The sequence below is a fragment of the Meles meles genome, chromosome 4, assembly GCF_922984935.1.
Source record: "Meles meles chromosome 4, mMelMel3.1 paternal haplotype, whole genome shotgun sequence".
Taxonomy (NCBI): domain Eukaryota; kingdom Metazoa; phylum Chordata; class Mammalia; order Carnivora; family Mustelidae; genus Meles; species Meles meles.
Window position 1 is genome coordinate 76,782,617 of NC_060069.1, and position 21,189 is coordinate 76,803,805.

The following is a 21,189-nucleotide window of genomic DNA, read 5'->3' on the forward strand; positions in this document are numbered from 1 at the left end:
TGCAACCAGCAGACAGAGTTAAATACACCTAAGTGGAAAGGTGGTAATGAAATGTCAAACAATGAACAAGACGTAGATCGTAGTTCTATTTATGTAAAATCATGACACTAGTTAGAAGATCATAAAAAGTTTTTAAAAATAACAAGTGGTACTGGGGAGAGTAGCGTTGAAGGAGACTCTTACTTTTCCTATACATATTTCTGTGTTGTTTGAATTTTTATTATGTGCATGTGTTATCATATAATTTTTTAAAATGTAACCTGTGCTCACTCTCCTTGCAAGATGGTAGGATTGTACTACAGAATCTAATTATATGTATCTGAATCTGGTACAGAACATAGGGAATTCATTATATCGGCAAATATTAATAGTCTGCTGTTGAATTTTCACCTCAATCCATCATTAATAACCCAACACTTATTTACACTAAAGGAGCATTGCATTCCTTTGTTTTCTAGTGTGAAGAAAACAAAAGATTGCATATGATACTTCATTTCTTCCAACACAATATTTCACTTGATCTTAGCCAAAAGTCCGAGAAGCGATCTTCCAGCACAATATTTACTGATTGCCTTCCGTGCACCATGCCCTGTGCTAGGGTTTGGGTGTACATGGGCCCTGCCCTAAACTAATGAAACTTAAGATTGGCTTGAATAAACAAGCAAAAAATAAATAATAGTAAAATGAAATATATTTTGATATATGACAAAGGTCATAAAATAAAAAAGCATACTGTAAAGAATGAATTGTAGTGGACAGAATGGACGCAGGTTTAGAAAGAGTGAATGATTCCAAAGTCTGTGTTCTCTCTACCTATAAGGGAGGAAAAGCATTTTTCCTTTTCCTTTAAGTTCTTGGCCAATACCCCCTGTAATAAAAACTATGAGACTTATAAGGCAGTATATATATATATATATATATACACACACACATATACCTATATATAGGTATATAGAGAGAGGTATATAGGTAGAGAGAGAGAGAAAGCACCAAGCTGATAAGCAGGTCCGGCGTTGAAAGGCAAAAATGAAAACAAAAAGCCTCATCTTGACATCATGGAGGGAGCACTCCTCCCATCTGGGCCCAGGGGAAGGGAGAGAGGATACAGAGACGGTCACCCTCACCTTCAGATGTGAAGAGTCAGCTCTGGCTGGCTGCCTTTCTTCCTCTTTTTACCTTCATCTCAAAGAGAAGTGATGGCAACACCTGGAGCCCCGTGGGCATCCCAGATGCATGCTGTGGCTTAGCGGAGGTGTGGCATGAAGTGGTGCCTAGACAGAGCAAGAACTCTGTGCAGCCCTGAGGATCATTTGCAGACCTAGGGAAGATGGAGCAGATGCTTGATCATGAGACATGGACCTTGGAGTTAAAAGGCCTCTGTGTTCTTCGCGCTCCACATGACCACCATCAGTCTGGGTGGAGGAGTACTTGAGGAAGGATATTAAGGAAAAGTTAATGGGTCTCTCCCAGAGACTTATTTTCAGACTAGATAAGAAATCCTAGTCTGAAATCCTGAAATTTTTTTCAGACTAGGCAAGAAAAAAGGCCCCATATCCTCTACAGATCTGCTTGATTTGACCACAGCCAGAAATCTGGATGGTGTAAGGAAATGTAACACTCCCTCTGGAAAAAGTAGGCGTGGCTATACCATTAAAAAAAAAGATTGTATTTATTTATTTATTTATTTATTTATTTGAGAGAGAGAGAGAGAGATCATCAATTGGATGGGGAGCAGCAAGGGGAGAGCGGGAAACAGAATCCCTGCTGAACGGGGATCCGGACATGGGACTCCATCCCAGGACCCTGGGATCACAGCCTGAGCTGAAGGCAGATACTTAATGACTAAGCCGCCCAGGCGCCCCTGGCTAAACCATTTCTGCTCAGAGACTCCATTTCTCTCTTTGACAGGAAATGGGGATGCTGACTGGATGTCACTTTGTCTTCACTCATGGAGCATCAGCATCACAATTTCTCTAGAGAATTTGTACTGGGCCAACAACTTTACTTTGTTTGCTAACACAGCCCTGCAGGTACTACACTTATTACCACAAGACATGGCTCTTAGTGTGCACAGACTTGAAGCCATGGACTGGGATCCCTGTGCCTTTGGGATATGGATCTCGAGGACTTGATAGTGGACATCCAGTGTGAGTCCTGGAATGTGGATAGCAGGGGGACCATTAGACAGAACCCTACCACCACAATCTTTTCTTTGTGACTCAGGGCAAAATTCATTCAGCCGCCAATCAAGGGAGAGATATAAGCCATGTAATATTAAAGATGATGATGGTAATGATAGCTAATATTTATTAATGTCTCTAATAATATAACATAATATCTACTATTAGTATAATATCTACTATTAGTATTTATCTACTATTAGTATTTAATACTATGTGGCTAAAGTAAGACTAACACAAAGTGATGTGTGAAGGGGGCTCCATTAAAAGAGCAGACCCTGTGTTCTTAGAGGAAGTTGGAGTGAGAAGAGATTATTTGGTGCTGCAACACCTGCAGAGGTTCCTTCCAGTCATGGGGATTCCACTTGGGCCTTAAAGGATGGGCAGGGTTTGGGAACCACCTACAATGGGAGCCTCTCTTTCCTGATACTTCAGAAGTTTTCCAAGAACAAGGTCTGCATCTCCTCCCTCCCTCTTCCCTGCTGCTCTGCACTGCATACTGCATATTTCTCGAATGCAGAAAATGTCTTGATCCTTCCTTGGTGCCTCAGCGGTGCCCAGCAAATGGGTGTTGGACTAAAGCTGCTGCTTGCAGGGGCCCCTTGATTTGGTTAGTAAGCATGACTAATTCGGGTTAAAAGCAGAGTCTATGACCACATTCATCAAGGCTGCGGTTTAATATTTCCCTGGCACAAGTCTGGACTTGGCCTTCTCCCAGGCCAGGACTCAGGAAGGACATTCACATGTGAAGGATGAAGGCAGTATCTCTTTCTGTGGAAGCCTCTGCTGGAAATGGGAGCTGGACACATTCAGAGCGTGCACGGAGGGCCCAGAGAAAGACCCAGGCCTTTGTAGGCGACACTACTCTGGCTCCTTACGCTGTAGGATCCAGCCTTTCTCATATTATCACTTAATTATCGGCTTATGCTAATAAAGTCCCTTTAAATGACAGCTGCCCTGCAGAGTTAATTTGGAAAACTGAAGATTACAGATATAGAGATATTGCGTCATATAACAAACATTAGTAAGTAGAAGTTACCACAGTTACTTGGGTCTGGAATAGAAACAGCAGCCACGACTAGTAGAAACACAGGGGTGTGCCCAAACCGTGAACACAACAACAGATCCTTTAGGGCCAGAGGTACTTCTGGACCCCATGCTTTCCTTAGGCTTCGAGGGGAGAGCCGCTCGGGGCTCTGGGAGCTATAAGGACAGCTCAGGTGTGGCGGAATGCCACCACCTTCACCAAATTCACAAGGGTGGTGTGAGGAGTCTGCCAGTGCAATTGTCAGGTCATGTGTCTGTACTCACATACCCCTCTCCACTCACCCTTCAACACCCTTGTCCCGATGGGTGCTGAGGACCTGTGCACACATTTGCCTTCTACCCCTGGGACTGCCTTGAGGAGGCACTGGTAGGACAGCCAGAGGGCTTGGGCACAGAGACTGGGGAGAAAGTGTGTAGCCTTAAAAGGCCCTCATTGGAGAGAGCCTGCTAAAGTCTTAGTACACACGGAGATTCACACACTTACCTTATCGGATGACCCTGTGTTTGTTTCTCTTCTCCCAGCTTCTCACTTCCTGCAGGATGCAGCCCAGAGCTACCCACCACCCAAATCCCTGCTCCCCATATGCGTTCTTTTTGAAACACTTCTCATATTGCCTCTTCGCATAGTCCCTACACACAATTAAGGCATTGATGGGGTTCAGGACACATTACCCCCAAATATGGCGCCTTGGCATCTTAAGTAACTTTAGCTGAAGGAATTAAAACACACACACACACACACACACACACACCACAAGAAACACTAGATGCAAGAAGGTCACTCTGACCTCCCATCTCCCCTCTTCCCTAAAATCAGTCATAAAACTCTCATGTGAAAGGTACCCTCCTCATGCCAGGAGGAGGAAAGACATACTTATTATGGAGATGGGAATTTGGAGCCAAGAAATCTATGCAAACAAATCTTGTTAAACTCACCCTTATCTTCCTAGTTACTTCTACACTATTTACCACTCCTAGCCCAAACCCCTTCGTCTTCACAATTCTTCACAAATTTATTGGGCTTTTTTGTCTAAAAGATACAAATCTTTCTGCTCTAGTCACTTATTCTGGCCTTCATTCTCGTGTGCAGGCTCTCATGTATAGGTAAAAATTCAATATATGTGTATGCTTTTTTCCAGTTAATCTGGCTTTGCCAGTTTAATTTTCAGACCCAGCCATGGACATTAAGAGGCTTGAAGAAAACTTCTTCCTCACTTATGGCATCAAAGAGACAGGATTCGTGGGAGGGAGATGTTTTAAAGCGGAAACATCTGGAAGGGGCAAAACAGAACAGAAGTGGTATGCTGACGTATAGGGGAAGGGATGGATGGCTTTTCTTTCCCATTTTTTCCTTCCTTCCTTTTTCCCGAAGGACTGGTCCTCTTACTGGGTAAGAAGTGCCTAAGCTTAAGGCTCTTAACCATGGTTTATGGTGTTAAAAGTCTGGTCCATCTATCTATAAGGATTTGATGTAAGGGTTACATTTTATTCTACTGAAAAAAGAGACATCCATTATCATTCTCTTTCTCCTTTTCTTCCTTTACCCCTTTCACGAAATTATTTTGCCAGGTTTCCTATGGCAAACTATGTCTCAGATTCTACCTTGTCCGTCATTAGTTGTTTTCCTCTAGCAAGAAATATTACCGAAATTATATGTAAAGAAATGCCTTGCTTTAGAATTGCTAAAACAAAACAACACAAAAATGCTCCTGAGCTGATTGAGAATATATCCTAGCATGAACTGATCAAATATCAGTGAACTGATTTATCTCTCAAAATGTGTCACTAAAGGATGTATATGTTTAAAGGTAAAAATCATTATTCTCATACAAATATAAAATGAACATGTGTCAAAGGTTTTATTTAATTATTTCACGAGCTAATGGAGAAACCAGCAAGTTATTATAATTGGTTTGAAGGAGAATTCAAAGAAGAGAGCTAAATAGGTGTGTTTAGATCGCTGAAATGAATTGACATATGGATAAAAACTGGTTTTTTACACCAGGGTGGGGAGAAAAATCAATTACCCCTCCACTGCACAGAATTCATCTGCACATTTATGGCCAAGAGTCATTTGCATTGTTCTCTGTTATCTCCCATTTACAGAGTTATAAACAGATCAAGGAAAATCAAAGGAGGAGGTAACTTGGAAAGATGTGCAAGATAGAATGCTCAGTAACTTTTTTTTTTTTTGCCATTTCAAAGTCTTGCACAAATTTTCCTGAATGTTAAGTCAAGATGCTTAATTCTTTGTCTACAGTGTATAGTTTGTATTTGTTAAAGGGCAATCTGATACTGGGCGCCTGGGTGGCTGCATCAGTTAAGCATCTGACTTGGTTCAAGTCATGATCTCTGGGTCCTGGGATCAAGTCCTCTTTAAGGCTCTCTGCTCAGTGGGGAGTCTGCTTCTCTCTTTCTCTCTGCCCCTCCCTCAACTTGTAATTCATTATCTCTCTCTCGAATAAATAAAAAAAATCTTTTTTAAAAATCTGATATTTCTGTTATGGCTTTTTATTATTATTCAGAATGAAGAGTGGAGTTCTAGCTTTGTATTGGTGTGTGCAATTTATTATCTGTAAAATTTGTGGTTTTTAAAATTTTTAAATTTAAATTCAATTTAAAATACACTGTAGTGTTAGTTTCAGAGGTAGAATTTAGTGATTCCTCAGTTGCATAAAACACCCAGTGCTCATTACATCACATGCCCTCCTTAATGCTCATCAACCATTTAGCCCACCCCCACCACCCACCTTCCCTCCAGCAACCCTCAGTTTGTTTCTTATAGTTAAGAGTCTCTTATGATATGTCTCTCTCTCTGTTTTCATCTTATTTTATTTTTCCTTCCTTTCTCATAGGTGCATTTGTTCTGTTTCTTAAATTCCACATTTGAGTGAAATCATATAGTGTTTATCTTTCACTGATTACTTATGTCGCTTAGCATAATACCTTCACATTGTTGCAAATGGCAAGATTTCATTCTTTTTGATAGCTGAGTAATATTCCAGTGTATATAGATATCACCTCTTCTTTATCTATTCATCAGTAGATGGACATCTGAGCTCTTTCCATATTTTGGCTATTGTGGACATTGCTGCTAAAAACATTGGGGTACAGGTGCCCTTCAGATTATTGTTTGTATCCTTTGGATAAATGACAAATAGTGCAATTGCTGGGTCATAGGGTAGCTCTATTTTTAACTTTTTGTGGAACCCCCATACTGTTTTCCACAGTGGCTATACCAGTTTGCATTCCCACCAGCAGTGTTAAGAGGGTTCCCCTTTCTCTGTATCCCCACCAAAAATCTGTTGTTTCCTTAGTTGTTAATTTTAGCTATTCTGACAGGTATGAGGTAATATCTCACTGATATTTTTGTTTTGATTTGCATTGCCCTGATGATGAGATAATGAGTGATGTTGAGCATCTTTCCATGTTTCTGTTAGACACGTGTGTGTTTTCTTTGGAAAAATGTCTATTCGTGTCTTCTGCCCATTTTCAAACTGAATTATTTGGTTTGGTTTTACAAGCTTGCTCTCTCTCTCTCTATATATATATATATATATACACACACTTTTTTTTTTTGGTTACTAACACTTTATCAGATATGTTATTTGCAAATATCTTCTCCATTCCATAGGTTGCCTTTTAGTTTTGTTGATGTTTCCTTCACTGCGTAGATTTTTATTTTGATGAAGTCCCAATAGTTTATTTTTGCTTTTGTTTCCCTTGCCTCAGAAGACATATCTAGTATGAAGTCGCTGTGGTCAATGTTAAAGAAGTTACTGCCAGTGTTCTCCTCTAGGACTTGTATGGTTTTAGGGCTCACATTTAGGTCTTTAATCCATTTTGAATTTATTTTTGTGTATGGTGTAAGAAAGTGGTCCAGTTTCATTTTTCTGAATGTTGCTGTCCAGTTTTCTCAACACCACTTGTTGAAGAGACTGTCTTTTTTCTGTTGGATAGCCTTTCTTGCTATGTAGAAGATCAATTGACTGTAGAGTTGAGGGTCCATCTCTGGGTTCTCTCTTCGTTCCATTGATCTATGTGTCTGTTTTTGTGCCAGTACCATACTGTCTTGATGAGTACTGCTTTGTAACAGAGCCTGAAGTCTGGAACTGTGATGCCTCCAGATTTGGTTTTCTTTTTCAACACTCCTTTGGCTATTCAGGGTCTTTTCTGGTTCCACACAAATTTTAGGATCATAGGTACCAACTCTATGAAAAATGCTGGTAGTATTTTGATAGTGATTGCATTGAATGTGTAGATTACTGTGGGTAGCATAAGCATTTTCACAATATGTGTTCTTCCAATCCATAAGCATGGAATGTCTTCCCATTTCTTTGTGTCTTCTTCAATTTCTTTCATAAATGTCCTATAGTTTTCGGAGTACAGATCATTTACCTCTTTGGTTAGGTTTCCTCCTAGGTATCTTATGGTTTTTGGTGTGATTGTAAGTGGGATTGATTCCTTAATTTCTCTTTCTTCTGCCTCTTTGTTAGTGTATAGATATGCAGTTGACTTCTGGGCATTGATTTTATATCCTGTTACTTTGCTGAGTTCCTCTATCTGTTCTAACAATTTTTGAGTGGTGTCTTTTGGGTTTTCTACATAGTGTATCATGTTGTCTGCAAAGAGTGAAAGTTTGACTTCTTCTTTGCTGGTTTGAATACCTTTTACTTCTTTTTTGTTGTCTGACTGCTGAGGCTAGGACATCTAGTACTATGTTGAACAACAATGGCAAAAGTTGACATCCCTTATGATTTCCTGACCTTAGGGGGAAAGCTCTCAGTTTTTCCCCAGTGAGGATGATATTCACTGTGTATTTTTCATATATGGCTGTTATGACATTGAGGTATGTTCCTTCTATCCCTACGCTATGGAGAGTTTTTAATCAAGAAAGGATGCTGGGGGCGCTTGGGTGGTTCACTGGGTTAAAGCCTCTGTCTTCGGCTCAGGTCATGATCCCAGGGTCCTGGGATCGAGTCCCGCATTGGACTCTCTGCCTGGCAGTGGTTCTGCTTCACCCTTTCTCTCTGCCTGCCTCTCTGCCTACTTGTGATCTCTGTCAAATAAATAAATAAAATCTTAAAAAAAAAAAAGAAAAAAAGGATGCTGCATTTTGTCAAATGCTTTTCCTGCATCTATTGAGAGGATCATATAGTTCTTGTCCTTTCTTTTATTAATGTGGTAAATTGCATTAATAATAATCACATGAGGGCGCCTGGGTGGCTCAGTGGGTTAAGCCTCTGCCTTTCGCTCAGGTCATGATCCCAGGATCCTGGGATCGAGCCCCGCATCGGGCTCTCTGCTTGGCAGGGGGCCTGCTTCCTCCTCCTCCTCTCTCTCTCTCTACGCCTGCCTCTCTCCCTACTTGTGATCTCTATCTGTCAAATAAATAAATGAAAAATTTAAAAAAAAAAAAAATAATAATCACATGAACTATTCTTGCAGCACAGAAATAAATCCCACTTGGTAATGGTGAATAATCCTTTTAATGTACTGTTGGACCCTATGAGCTAGTATCTTGGTGAGAATTTTTGCATCTATGTTTATCAGAGATATTGGTTTGTAATTCACCTTTTTGGTGGGGTCTTTGTCTAGTTTTGGGATCAAGGTGATGCCGGCCTCATGGAATGAGTTTGGAAAATTTCCTTCCATTCCAATTTTTTGAAACAGTTTCAGAAGAATAGATGTTAATCCTTCTTTAAATGTTTGGAAGAATTCTGGTGGGAGGTCATCCAACCCTGGACTCCTGTTTGTTGGGAGATTTTTATTACTGCTTCAATTTCTGTGCTGGTGATGGATCTATTCAGGTTTCCTACGTCTTCCTGTTTCAGTTTTTGTAGTTTATATGTTTCTAGGAATGCATCCATTTCTTCCAGGTTGCTTAATATGTTGGCATATAATTGCTCATAATATCCTACTATAATTGTATTTCTTTGGTATTGTGATCTTTCCTCTTTCATTCATGATTTTATTTACCTGAGTCCTTTCTCTTTTCTTTCTGATAAGTCTGGCTAGGGGTTTATCAATCTTACCAATTCTTTCAAAGAACCAGCTCCTAGTTTTGTTGATCTGTTCTACTGTTTTGTGTGTTTTTTTTTTTTTCCATTATCACTGACTTCTGCTAGAATCTTTATTATTTTTCTTCTCCTACTGGATTAGGCTTTATTTGCTGTTCTTTTCCCAGTTCCTTTAGGTGCCAAGGGTAGGTTGTATATTTGAGACTTTTCTTGTTTCTTAAGAAAAGCCTGTATTGCTACATACTTCCTTCTTAGGACTGCCTTTCCTGCATCCGAAAGGTTTTGAACTGCCGTTATTTTCATTTTCATTTTCTCTCATTTATTTTTTTAAATTCTTCTTTAATTACCTGGTTAGCCCATTCATTCTTTAGTAGGATAATCTTTAACCTCGTGTTCCTTCCAAATTTTTTCTTGTCATTGAGCGCAAGTTTTAAAGCGTTGCAGACTGAAAATTGCATGGTATCTCAATCTTTTTTGTATTGGTTGAGACCTGATTTATGACTCAGTATGTGATTGATTCTGGAAAATGTCCCATGCACACTTGAGAAGAATTTGTATTCTGTTCCTTTAGCGTAGAATGTGCTGAATATATCTGTTAAGTCCATCTGGTTCAGTGTGTCATTCTAGGACCTTGTTCCCTTGTTGACTTTTTGCTTAGATGATTTGTCCATTGTCATGAGTGGGTGTTAAAGTCCCCTACTGCTATTGTATTATTATCAATCTGTTTCTTTTCTATTAAATGGTTCATATATTTTGCTGCTCCCAAGTTAGGGGGATAAATATTTACAATTGCTAGATTTTTCTGTTGGATAGACTTTTTTTTATTATGATATAGTGTTCTTCTTCATCTCTTATTATAGTGTTTGGTTTAAAATCTAGTTTGTCTGATATAAGGACTGCTACCCCAGCATTCTTTTGATGTCCATTATCATGATAAGTGGTTCTCCACCTGCTCACTTTCAATGTGGAGGTGTCTTTGGATGTAAAATGAGTCTCTTGTAGACAGCATATTGATGGGTCTTATTTTTTATCCAATCTGATACCCTCTATCTTTTGATTGCAGCATTTAGTCCATTTACATTAAGAGTAGTTATTGAAAGATGTGAATTTAGTGCCATTGTATTAACGGTAAAGTTGCTGTTGCTGTATATTGTCTCTGTTCCTCCTAGTCTTTGTTACTTTTGGGGTCTCTCTTCGTTCAAAGGATCCCCTTTAATATTTCTTGCAGGGCTGGTTTAGTGTTCACAAATTCCTTTAGTTTTTGTTTGTCCTGGAAACTCTTTATCTCTCTTTCTATTCTGAATGACAGCCTAGCTGGATATAGTATTCTTGGCTGCTATTTTTCCCATTTAGCAGGCTGAATATATCATGCTAGTCCTTTCTGACCTGCCAGGTCTTTGCAGACAGGTCTGCTGCCAGCCTTATGTTTCTACCCTCGTAGATTAAGGATCTCTTGTTTTGAGCAGCTTGCAGGATTTTCTCTTTATCTCTGAAATTTGCAAACTTTACTATTATACATGGAGGTGTTGACCTATTTTTATTGATATTCAGGGGGGTTCTCTGTGCCTCCTGGATTTGAATGCCTATTTCCTCCCCCAGATCATGGAAGTTCTCAGTTATAATTTGTTCAAATAAACCTTCTGCTCCTCCTTTTCTATCCCCCTCCATATCTTCTGGGACCCCTATCATCCAAATATTATTTCACCTTATGGAATTGCTGAGTTCTCCAAGTCTCCCTTCATGATCCAGTAGGTGTCTTTGTCACTTCTTTTCAGCTTCTTTACTTTCCATCATTTGATCTTCTATATCACTGATGCCCTCTTCTGCCACATTTATCCTTGCCTCCATTTGTGACTGCATCTCAGCAATTACATTTTTAATTTGAGCCTGATTAGATTTTACTACTTTTATTTCTATGGTAAGGGATTCTCTAGTGTCTTCTGTACTTTTTCTAAGCCCAGCTAGTATCTTTATAATTGTAGCTTTAAATTCTAGTTCAGACATCTTACTTATATCTGTATTAAATCCCTGGAAATAAGTACTACCTCCTGTTCTCTCTTTTGGCGTGAATTCTCTATTTCAACATTATGTCCAGAAAAGAATAGAAGGAAGAGAGAGAAAATACAACAACAACAACAACAGGAAAACACACACACACACACACACACACACACACAGACATACACATAACAAACCAGAAAAAAAAAAAAAAAATAAGAGAAAATCAAACAAGAAGTAAAACAGAACATGACAAAAAACTAGATCCTGGGTATACTTTGGTCTGCTTGTTAAAAGAAACTAGATCCCAAAATAGGAAAGAAAGAAAAACTTATATACAAAAATAAAACAAAATAAAATACAATGAAAAAAACCCAAATGAAAATATATAACTATATAACTATATATATAAATTAAAATTAAATAAGAATAAAAAGGAATTGAAAAAATAAGAAAATAGCTGGAAAAAACCTGAAAAACTAAAGAATAAAAAACAAAAACAAAAAACTACAAATGCTATATACTGTTTTCCCCAAGAGCTGAAGTTTTACAGCTCTCCATGATCCGTAAACTTGGCACTAGCAGTTGTTCCTGCTGGTCTTTTGAGGGAGGGGCCTGTTGGCGCTGCTTCTCAGGTGCCCTTGCACTTGCAGAAATTCACTACCCTTGTCAGGGGGCTGGACTCAGTGTCAGCAGCTCCGAATTCCACTATGTGGCGCTATTTTGCTCCCTGAAGGTTCTCAGCACTAGTAGCTGGGATGAAAATGCCAGGGCCCCAATCTCTGGCCCCGGAGCTGAAAATCCACACCCCCCAACCCCTACTCTTCAGAGAGCCCTCACAGAAAATTAGTCAATCACTTTTGTCTCCCTTGTTTCCATCTGAACTCTGTGTTCCGCTGTGACCAAGTGTTTTTATCTCAGGCGTGTGACTGATTTTTCAAGTGTCCAAATTTTACAAATTTCTACAGTGCAGACCCATGCTGTTCTTACGGGGCTTTTGCCTGGGTTCTGCCTTTTGCTGGTTCCCTGCCGGTAGAGGGGTCACCCAACAAGTGGTTCACGGCTTATGGCAACACCAGCAGAAAGCAGGCATTCAGACTCGCTGTTTTTCTGCCAGATTTTCTGCTCTGATGCCTCGGAACTCTGCCACACTCAGACAGCCCTGTTCTCCTTGTGACCCCGGGGGTCCTGAGACTTCACCGTCCTACCTGGGATTCTCCCCCTCACCCCGCCCCTTTGCCAGTTGAGCACCTATAAGCCAGAGATGTCCCCCACTGTAGCAGACTCCTAAAAGTTCCAATTTTGCATTCTGCTGCTTATAATACTTTGCAGTAGTCTCCTTAAGCTGACTCCTTCCCTACTGCTGTATTGTCCAGTATATCACCCCGGATTCAAGCCTCCACACATCCTACCTTCCCAAAAGTTGTCGCTTTTCTATTTGTAGGATTACAGCATTTCTTTTCTCAGATTTGCGATTGACTTTGCAAGTGTCAGAATGATTTGCTAACTAGCTAGCTAATTCCAGGGACCAGATGAACGCAGGGTCCCCTACTCCCCTACCCTCTTAACTCTTCAGGCCTAAGATTTGTATTTGACGAAGAAGAAAATGATGACTGTAAAACATTTTTTTGCTAATCTGAATATGTTACATGTAAGTATATGTTACTGAGGAATATGACAGATGGATATATCAATGTTAGGAGTGGAAATAAAAGCACAAGATTTCCATTTAAATTTGAGTTTCAGATAAATAATGACTTTTTAGTATTAGCGTGTGTCAAATACTGTAAGAAAAAGGAAAAATGCCTGTTGGGTAGACAACTACACTTCCACCTTACTAAACTAGGTTTTACTCTGATTTTTTTTTGAATTATGAAGAGATGGTGGTTGCAGGGCATGGAATAAGCTGAAAGTTTTAGAGGCCTTTAAACTTTACGTTATTACTCATTGTAGTCAAGGAAAAAGTTTTCATCAACTCACTTAGGGTTCCTAGCTAGATATGAAAATGAAAGCTGCAAAGACAGAGGAACAGGAGAAAATCATTCACATACATTTAACATAGTTTTATATGACATAACAGTCTTCCTAAGAAAATGAAGATCCAGAGAGTAGGTTAATTTGAGTAATTTTATGCTAGGCTGATGAAGAGTGAGTAGTCGTGAAGAAATATGACAGGTCAGAGTGTGAGGTAAATGTAGTAAACTATAGGAAACCTAGCAAGACCTATTCAGTCAGAGTCTTCTTTGTGTTCCTTTGACTTCAGAGGTAAGAATGCTCCTTTCTGGGTATAGGGAGGAGCCTCTCTTCTTTATTATTATTATTGTTGTTGTTTTAATTTTTAATTTTTAATTTTTTTATTAACATATAACGTATTATTAGCCCCGGGGGTACAGGTCTGTGAATCACCAGGTTTACACACTTCACAGCGCTCACCATAGCACATACCTTCCCCAATGTCCATAACCCCCCTCCCACTCCCTCCCACCCTCCCCCTGGCCCCCCTCAGTTTGTTTTGTGAGATTAAGAGTCTGTTATGGTTTGTTTCCCTCCTGATCCCATCTTGTTTCATTTATTCTTTTCCTACCCCCCAAACCCCTCACATTGTCTCTCAACTTCCTCAAATCAGGGATATCATATGTTAATTGTCTTTCTCTGATTGACTTATTTCGCTAAACATAATACCCTCTAGTTCCATCCACGTCATCACAAATGACAAGATTTCATTTCCTTTGATGGCTGCATAGTATTCCATCATATATATATATCTCACATCTTCTTTATCCATTCATCTGTTGATGGACCTCTAGGTTCTTTCCATAGTTTGGCTATTGTGGATATTGCTGCTATAAACATTTGGGTGCACGTGAGAGGGGTTTCTCTTAAGGGTTTTGTGACCCGTTTCAGGAAAGAAGAGGTGAGTGAGGTATCAAAGTGACTTTCCTTCTTTTACTGTTTTTTCAAACAACTTCAATTTAAAATATTCAATATGCTAATATACCATATTTTGGTGTAGTATGTCCTGAAGCCCATCGTTATCCAAACAATGCTAAGCAATAATTATTTCTTGCATTTCTGCATGAGCACCACCAGGCCCAACTGCCTAGGAGGGAAGGGATCTGGCCACGTCATAACTTCTTCTCAGGCAGGAATGGTGAGCCTGTGGTGACATCCAATCGCATTTGCTTATATCACTTTAGGCAGGTTCAATTATGATAACCAATCACAACTTTCTAGCTCTTTCAGGACAGTAAAAGACACATTCCTCCTTTTTTTCTCAAAAAAAAAAAAAAAAACTAAATAGCAAGTGTAACTGTGGGATATAGAAGGACACCTTATGGGCATTGGACAAATATGACATGTTTTCTCCCTATGGCATTATCATAATTTATTTTTTTGCACAGGGTGAGACCTTGTTCTGCTCAATAGTTCGCAATGTGGGAAAGGAAGAGTGTTTCTTATAACACCAAGCAAGGCTATAATTGTGTGAAGAAAGACAGTGAAATTTTGCAAGAGTTTCAGAGGTAGAGTCAACACTTTGATGTATGTGATTAAATAGAAGAATAAATTGAAGCAGGCAGTGAGAATGACGCCCAGACTTATGGGATTTGTAGATGAATGAATGGTAGGGCCATTACTGAGCTGTAAAACAGAGGAGGAGAAGCAGCTTTGGCTTGTGTGTATAAGAGACTGTGTATAGGTGGGATCTGAATTTCGTTACTTTTCTCTCTTGCATATTTCCCTTCCCTTCAAGTGCTTTTCCACATTCTGAATAATTTTACTGAGCAAACTACTTTAAATTTTAGTTTATTTTCTCTTTTACTCATTTTTTTTTTTTTAGATTTTATTTATTTATTGGACAGAGAGAGACACAGCGAAAGAGGGAACACAAGTAGGGGGGAAGTGGGAGAGGGAGAAGCAAGCTTTCAGCTGAGCAGGGAGCTCAATGTGGGGCTCAATCCTAGAACACTGGGATCATGACCTGAGCTGAAGGCAGATGCTTAACGACTGAGCCACCAAGGTGCCCTTATTTTCTCTTTTAAGAAACTGGATATCTGTATTATCCCATCAGAGTTTTTGATCCACCTAAGATTATCAGTGTTTCCATAATGAATTCCTATAAATTCCAAACCAAAGTAAATAAACATGAAACTGTAATCACCCTATTGAAAACCAACCTCATGCTTTGGAGCCAAAATATAACCAACAGGAAGACAGTTTGGGATAAAGACGAACAAGAGCTTTATTGCTTTGCAGGGTAAAGGAAGTTGCTGCAGGCTAAGGCCTTCTTAACAGCAAGCCTACTCTAGGAGGAAGGGGCTGGCGGGGTGCGGAGAGAAGACAGTGTGTATAGGGAAATACGGTCTAGCTGGTTTTGACAGGAATTATGTACCGCTGCCAGCTCCTTTGTCATGTCTTCAGGATGGTGCTGGGATCCTGAAACAAAAGGCTAAGCAGAGGGGTGCCTGGGTGGCTCAGTGGATTAAGCTGCTGCCTTCGGCTCAGGTCATGATCTCAGGGTCCTGGGATAGAGTCCCGCATCCGGCTCTCTGCTCCGCAGGGAGCCTGCTTCTGCCTCTCCGCCTACTTGTGATCTCTCTCACTGTCAAATAAATAAATAAAATCTTTAAAAAAAAAAAAGGCTAAGCAGAGAGGAAAGGAGGTTTACAGAAGAGAGGGAAAAGGTTACTTAGTTTAAAACGAAGCTTCAGTGAGGTATTAGTGTAGCCATTTTGATTTTTGTTCAACTTTATGCATTTAAGCAGTTTCAACCCTACTGGGCCTTGTTGAAGTGAAATGCACAATTTCCTGTGAGGGTCTTTTGACATACTGAAAATAGTTTGGAGGTTCCTGCCCTCCAGCACCACCTCACCCATGTGCCTGAGTCACAATTAGTGCCCTATAAATAACTGCTGAGATATAAATCTTTTTGCATATCTCATTTAGCTCTAATGTACAATTCTAAGATTTACTAGAAACTTCTTTTCTACTGAATCACCCACTAGTACCAAAATTGATTTTGATTAAGTAAGGTTTATTTTGTTTTCTTACATAACGAATGTTGCCCAATTAGTTACAACTTATCTATTATAACAACACTAACAAGAGAGGACCATGTCACAATTCAGTTTAAAATCTGATGGCTTCCCGCATGGAACAAGATCAAAACTCAGTTTACGTCCCTGGATGGTTGGCTTCTGTCTACCCTTCCAGGTAATTTCACTTTTATTTTGTCCTCCAAAACATGCACTGAATGTACACCTCTGCCTGAAGTGCCAGTTTCTTTGCTTTTCATCTACTCCTATTCTCACTTTACTCATATTGAAAAACCAAACTCAAATGTCACCACGCCTCAGGTTTTATTTGGACTCCTCCAGGATCGACATACAGCCCACTCAAAGACCGAAGCAAATAATGTCGGCTAAAGAAGTGAGTTTTTTAATATTGTATTCCAAGAAACTTATATTGGATTATCAACCCAAACTCTTCTAGATTACAATTGATTTAGTCAATTAAAAAAAAAAAAGACTGCTAGCATCCTTGAGAAGAAAATCTTTAGTAATATCCTTTGGAAATTAAGCACAGAACATATTCTTTTATTCCTTTTTTTTCTTTAATCCAAAGTATTTTTAAAAATTTTTATTTGTTTATTTGAGAGAGAGAGTGAGAGAGAGAGAGCATGAGAGAAGAGAAGGTCAGAGGGAGAAACAGACTCCCCATGGAGCTGGGAGCCCAATGTAGGACTCGATCTTGGGACTCCAGGATCATGACCTGAGCCAAAGGCAGTCGCTTAACCAACTGAGCCACCCAGGTGCCCTAATCCAAAGTATTTTTCATGTAAAATAACCAGATATATTTTATAAACATATCTCCAAAAAAACTTGTTTTAAATTATTGTACCTTTTGTTATGACAGTTAACACTCAATTTAGATGATAAAGCTGCCACTAGTGGATGAATAGCATGCTATACTCATTAAGTGTTCTACTAGCTGGGAATACAGTGGTAAACTGCAGATCAGGGCTTTTCTCCCTAAATTTACATACTTTCATTTTAGTTGGAGTTAGGGAGATGGCCAATAAATGAATAAGTCATATATCAAAGTAATCATGATCTACAGAGACTTAAAGTTTTGGATAGGATGATTAAGTAACCACTTTAGAATGGAGGATTAGGGCGGGGGTGGGGGAGCTCTCTGAACAGACAATAGTCAAGCTGAGTTCTGAAGATGAGGACAATGCACAGTTCAGGGGAAAGTGCATTCCAAGCAGAGGGACCTGAGGCATAGTGGTGAAACAGAAGTGGTAGATGAGGTAGGTGAAGAGACACACATAGATCAAGTAATTCTTTGTAAGTAGGAGTGCAGATTTAAATCTCCAAGTAGGGGTACCTGGGTGGCTCAGTGGGTTAAAGCCTCTGCCTTCGGCTCAGGTCATGATCCCAGCGTCCTGGGATCGAGCCCTGCGTCGGGCTCTCTGCTCAGTGGAGAGACTGCTTCCCTTCCTCTATCTCTCTGCCTGCCTCTCTGCCTGCTTGTGATCTCTGTCTGTCAAATAAGTAAATAAAATCTAAAAAAAAAAAAAAAAAAATCTCCAAGTAAAGGAGAAGCCATTGGCAGACTTTAAGAAAGGAATCAACATACTCTAGATTATACTTTTTGTGGTTGTTTGTTTTATAAAATCACTTTGGAAGCTGTATAGAGAATGGATTTGGCGAGGGATGAGGCCAATAAGGCAGTAGTAGTCCAATCCACAGATGATTTCAGCTCAGACTATGATGGAAAATGGAGAGATTTATCCAATTTTGGAAGTTGAGTCAATAGAATTTGCTGACCCAATTTATTGAGGGGAAGTAGAAGAAGTGTAAATTCATTTCAGAATACTTTTCAGCCTATTTATGTGGTTCTTAGGACTCTTCGTAACATCATATAGGTTCCTCATTAGGGAATATTTTGACACATGTTCATTTTATATTTGTGTTTGCACACAAATATATTTGTGTGATCTTACTGTTTAAAAATAACCAATCTTTAAGAGGTAAAATGGGTTGAACAGTGAATAGGAAAAGAGGAGCACAAGCAGCATGTGTATACACTTTAATGAAGTTTGGATTAGTGGTCATGTTCTTTTATTACTCCTCCTACATTGCTCTGGGGGAACTACCCAAAACCAAGCGCATGCCGTCTCAGTGCAACCGACAGAGAAAGCACCCGCTTGGTCCAGATACGACCTTTTCAGAAGGCCGGAGCCATGAGTCCCTGCACACTGACACAACGCAAGCCCAACCATGCCCAAGATCTGCCTGCGGCTCTAGCCAACCAGTTTCCAACATCCTTGGGAGAGAACACCGGAGTGCTGACGTCAGCGCGCAGTGGAAACTGGGAATGTTGTGACGTCAATGCGCTGCGCTAGCTTCCCGCCTTGACTGGTTTTCCTCCTTTGCTCTGGGAGCCGCTCTAAGTGTGTGGAGGGTGTTTGCCCTGATGTCATCCTGCACTGCGGCCCGGCCCTACTCAGGTGTGAGAGGAGGTCTGGATCCTGCGTTCGTGGTGAGTGAGCTGTCTTTGCTTTGGTCTTCTCCTGGCTCTCTGGCCCTTCCACCACTCCTGAATCCTCATAACCCTCGGAGTAGGTACCTTTCAACGTTAAAGGACCAAAGGCTCTGAGTGGAATTTGCACAAGATTACACAGCAGAGCTGTGTTCTAGATTGTGTTCTCTTCTCCACAAAAGGAACGCAATCATCTCTTACTCATGAAATGTTTTGAGGTGGTGCATGTAGTGTAGCTTATAGCCTCCTTACCAATGTTGAGTCTGTCCATCCACTCCAGAGGAAGAACTAATGTGTTTTTGGAGTAATGTTGGAGTCTGGAGCTCACAGCCAAGAAAGAATTCTTCAGATGTCTTGAGTGCGGAAAGGTGGTTTTATTAAAGCCTGGGGACTGACTGAGGGCAGGAAGAGCTGCTGCTCCTGGACTGTGAGGAGCAACTGATTATATACTTTGGGGCTGGGAAGTAAAGGGAAGTGCCAAAAAGAGTTTCATATGCTAAAGAAGACTTACAAGACACTGAGGCCTTGCTGTTGTCCAGTTAAGGTTGTTTTTCCCTCTAGCACGGCATTAACATTGAGATAGTTGGGAACTTCTTCCTCTGCCTGCCTCAAATATTTGTAAATGGAATGCAGGTTATAAGGACATTTAATTTTATCTACATTTTCTTCTGCCTTTGTTTCCCACATCAGGACCAGTTAGTTCTGCTTTCTAGCTGGGTCCCAGGCATCTCCACACAAAGGAGAAACAGAGTGCTGAGCAAAAGGACTGACGCTGAGAACTGCAGATCTTACCCAGAAAAAGGTGAAGTCAAAAATGTAGACATCTCAGCTGCACCCTACCAGTCACCCATGCAGGACCCTATCCAATTGTGCACTTTCTCTCACCTAGTAGGTGCAGGTGTTGGCAGGGCTGTAATCCTGCCAACAGGGGACTCTAGGGGAGAATCTGTTTCCTTACTTGTTCCACCCACTAGAGGCTGCCTATATTCCTTGGCTTGAGGTCTCTTATTCCATCTTCAAAGCCAGCAGTGTCGCACCACTCTGAGCATTCTTCTCTGGTCCCATCTCCTCCTAACTGTGAACTCAGCCAGGAAGGTTTCTCCAGTTTGAAGGATCTGTGCAATTAGATTGGGCTCACCTGGATAATCCAGGATAATCTTTCCACCTTAACATACTTAATCACTTTTTCCTTTTACCATGTAAACTGACATATATTCACAGTTCCAGGAATTAGACAAGGATATCTTTGAAGACCATTATTCTGCTTACCACATTCTGGGTCTTTTCTTGCTCTTATCTTTAGCTTCTCATTTACTCTTCAGCATCAGCCAGGTGAAGTCTTTCCTCAGAAACATCAGTGGCCTTCTAGAAGTAGGGTAATCATATATGGTCCAAACTTAGACACTTTTGAGAGTGAAAGAGTACTGCTAACATTTACAGCAGGTCAGCAGGTGTACACTGGACTGATAAGACATGGCAGGATGAAATGGGTGTGTGCGCTGTAGAGACTGTACCCTGAGTTGGACCAACTATATTATGGACTTCTACCCTCTAGCCTGGTCTCTTAGAGATCAAGGAGATGTTGGGAGGCTTTACTTCCCTCAGAAAACCCATGCTTTAGGGTTTAGTTGGGACACTATTTGACTCAACAGACAAAACAGAATTTTTTTTTTCTCCACTGTTTTAACAACATATAAATAACAATTTACAAAAAAATAATGTTTACACTAGGAACATTAGACTTTTATCTGTGATATATATTGCAAATATTAACTCCCAGTTTGACATTTTTAAAAATTTTGTTTATGATGAAGGCTTCTTTAATGGGTAATTCCAATATGCCCTATAGCTACATGACTGAAGATGAAAACAACTCAGGATTAGGAAACTGGGGATCTACTCCTATTGGACTAGTCAATGGCGATTTTCAGCTTTGAGGAGAAAGGAAAAAACATACTAGAATAAGGATTCTGTAGCTTTTCCTTTATCTGAGTAAGGCTTTCCATTTCAAAATCTGTTAATCCTAGATCATAGATGGACCCAGAAGACATTTCAGGAAATCACCTTGTGATATTATTATACAGATAGGTTAAGTGTTATGCCCAAGGTTAATTCTTACTTTGCAGTTGCAAAATAGTGGCTTTCCAATTCTATCACATCCTCTACATTTTTCTGTATAAAAGAGCTTTACTTTCCCCACTCTATACTGTTTCCTTTTTGTCTTCTTGTATTTTTAATGAATATCGTTATGAACTTCCAGCTTTTGTTTTTATTTACTCAATGTGATATAATTCATTACTGTCTATATTCTTTTTTGACCCTCAAATTGTCTGGCCAAATTTGGCCAGTGGGAGACTCTGTAAGTAATTCCTGTAACCTTTGACATATTTCCATCAGCC

The 21,189-nt window shown here is 40.0% G+C and overlaps 1 protein-coding gene across 1 annotated transcript in view; it reads right to left on the reverse strand.

Moving 5' to 3' along the window:
* Positions 1-1,267: 1,267 nt before the first annotated feature.
* ARL14 (ADP ribosylation factor like GTPase 14) overlaps positions 1,268-21,189 on the reverse strand; it is a 119,348-nt gene continuing 99,426 nt past the window's right edge. The window contains exons 4-5 of the mRNA XM_046001410.1: positions 20,060-20,155; positions 1,268-1,318 (exon numbers count right to left, since the gene is read on the reverse strand). Coding sequence (XP_045857366.1) covers positions 20,098-20,155 — 58 coding nt within the window. The 3' untranslated portion in view covers positions 1,268-1,318; positions 20,060-20,097. The remainder of the gene's footprint in view (positions 1,319-20,059; positions 20,156-21,189) is intronic.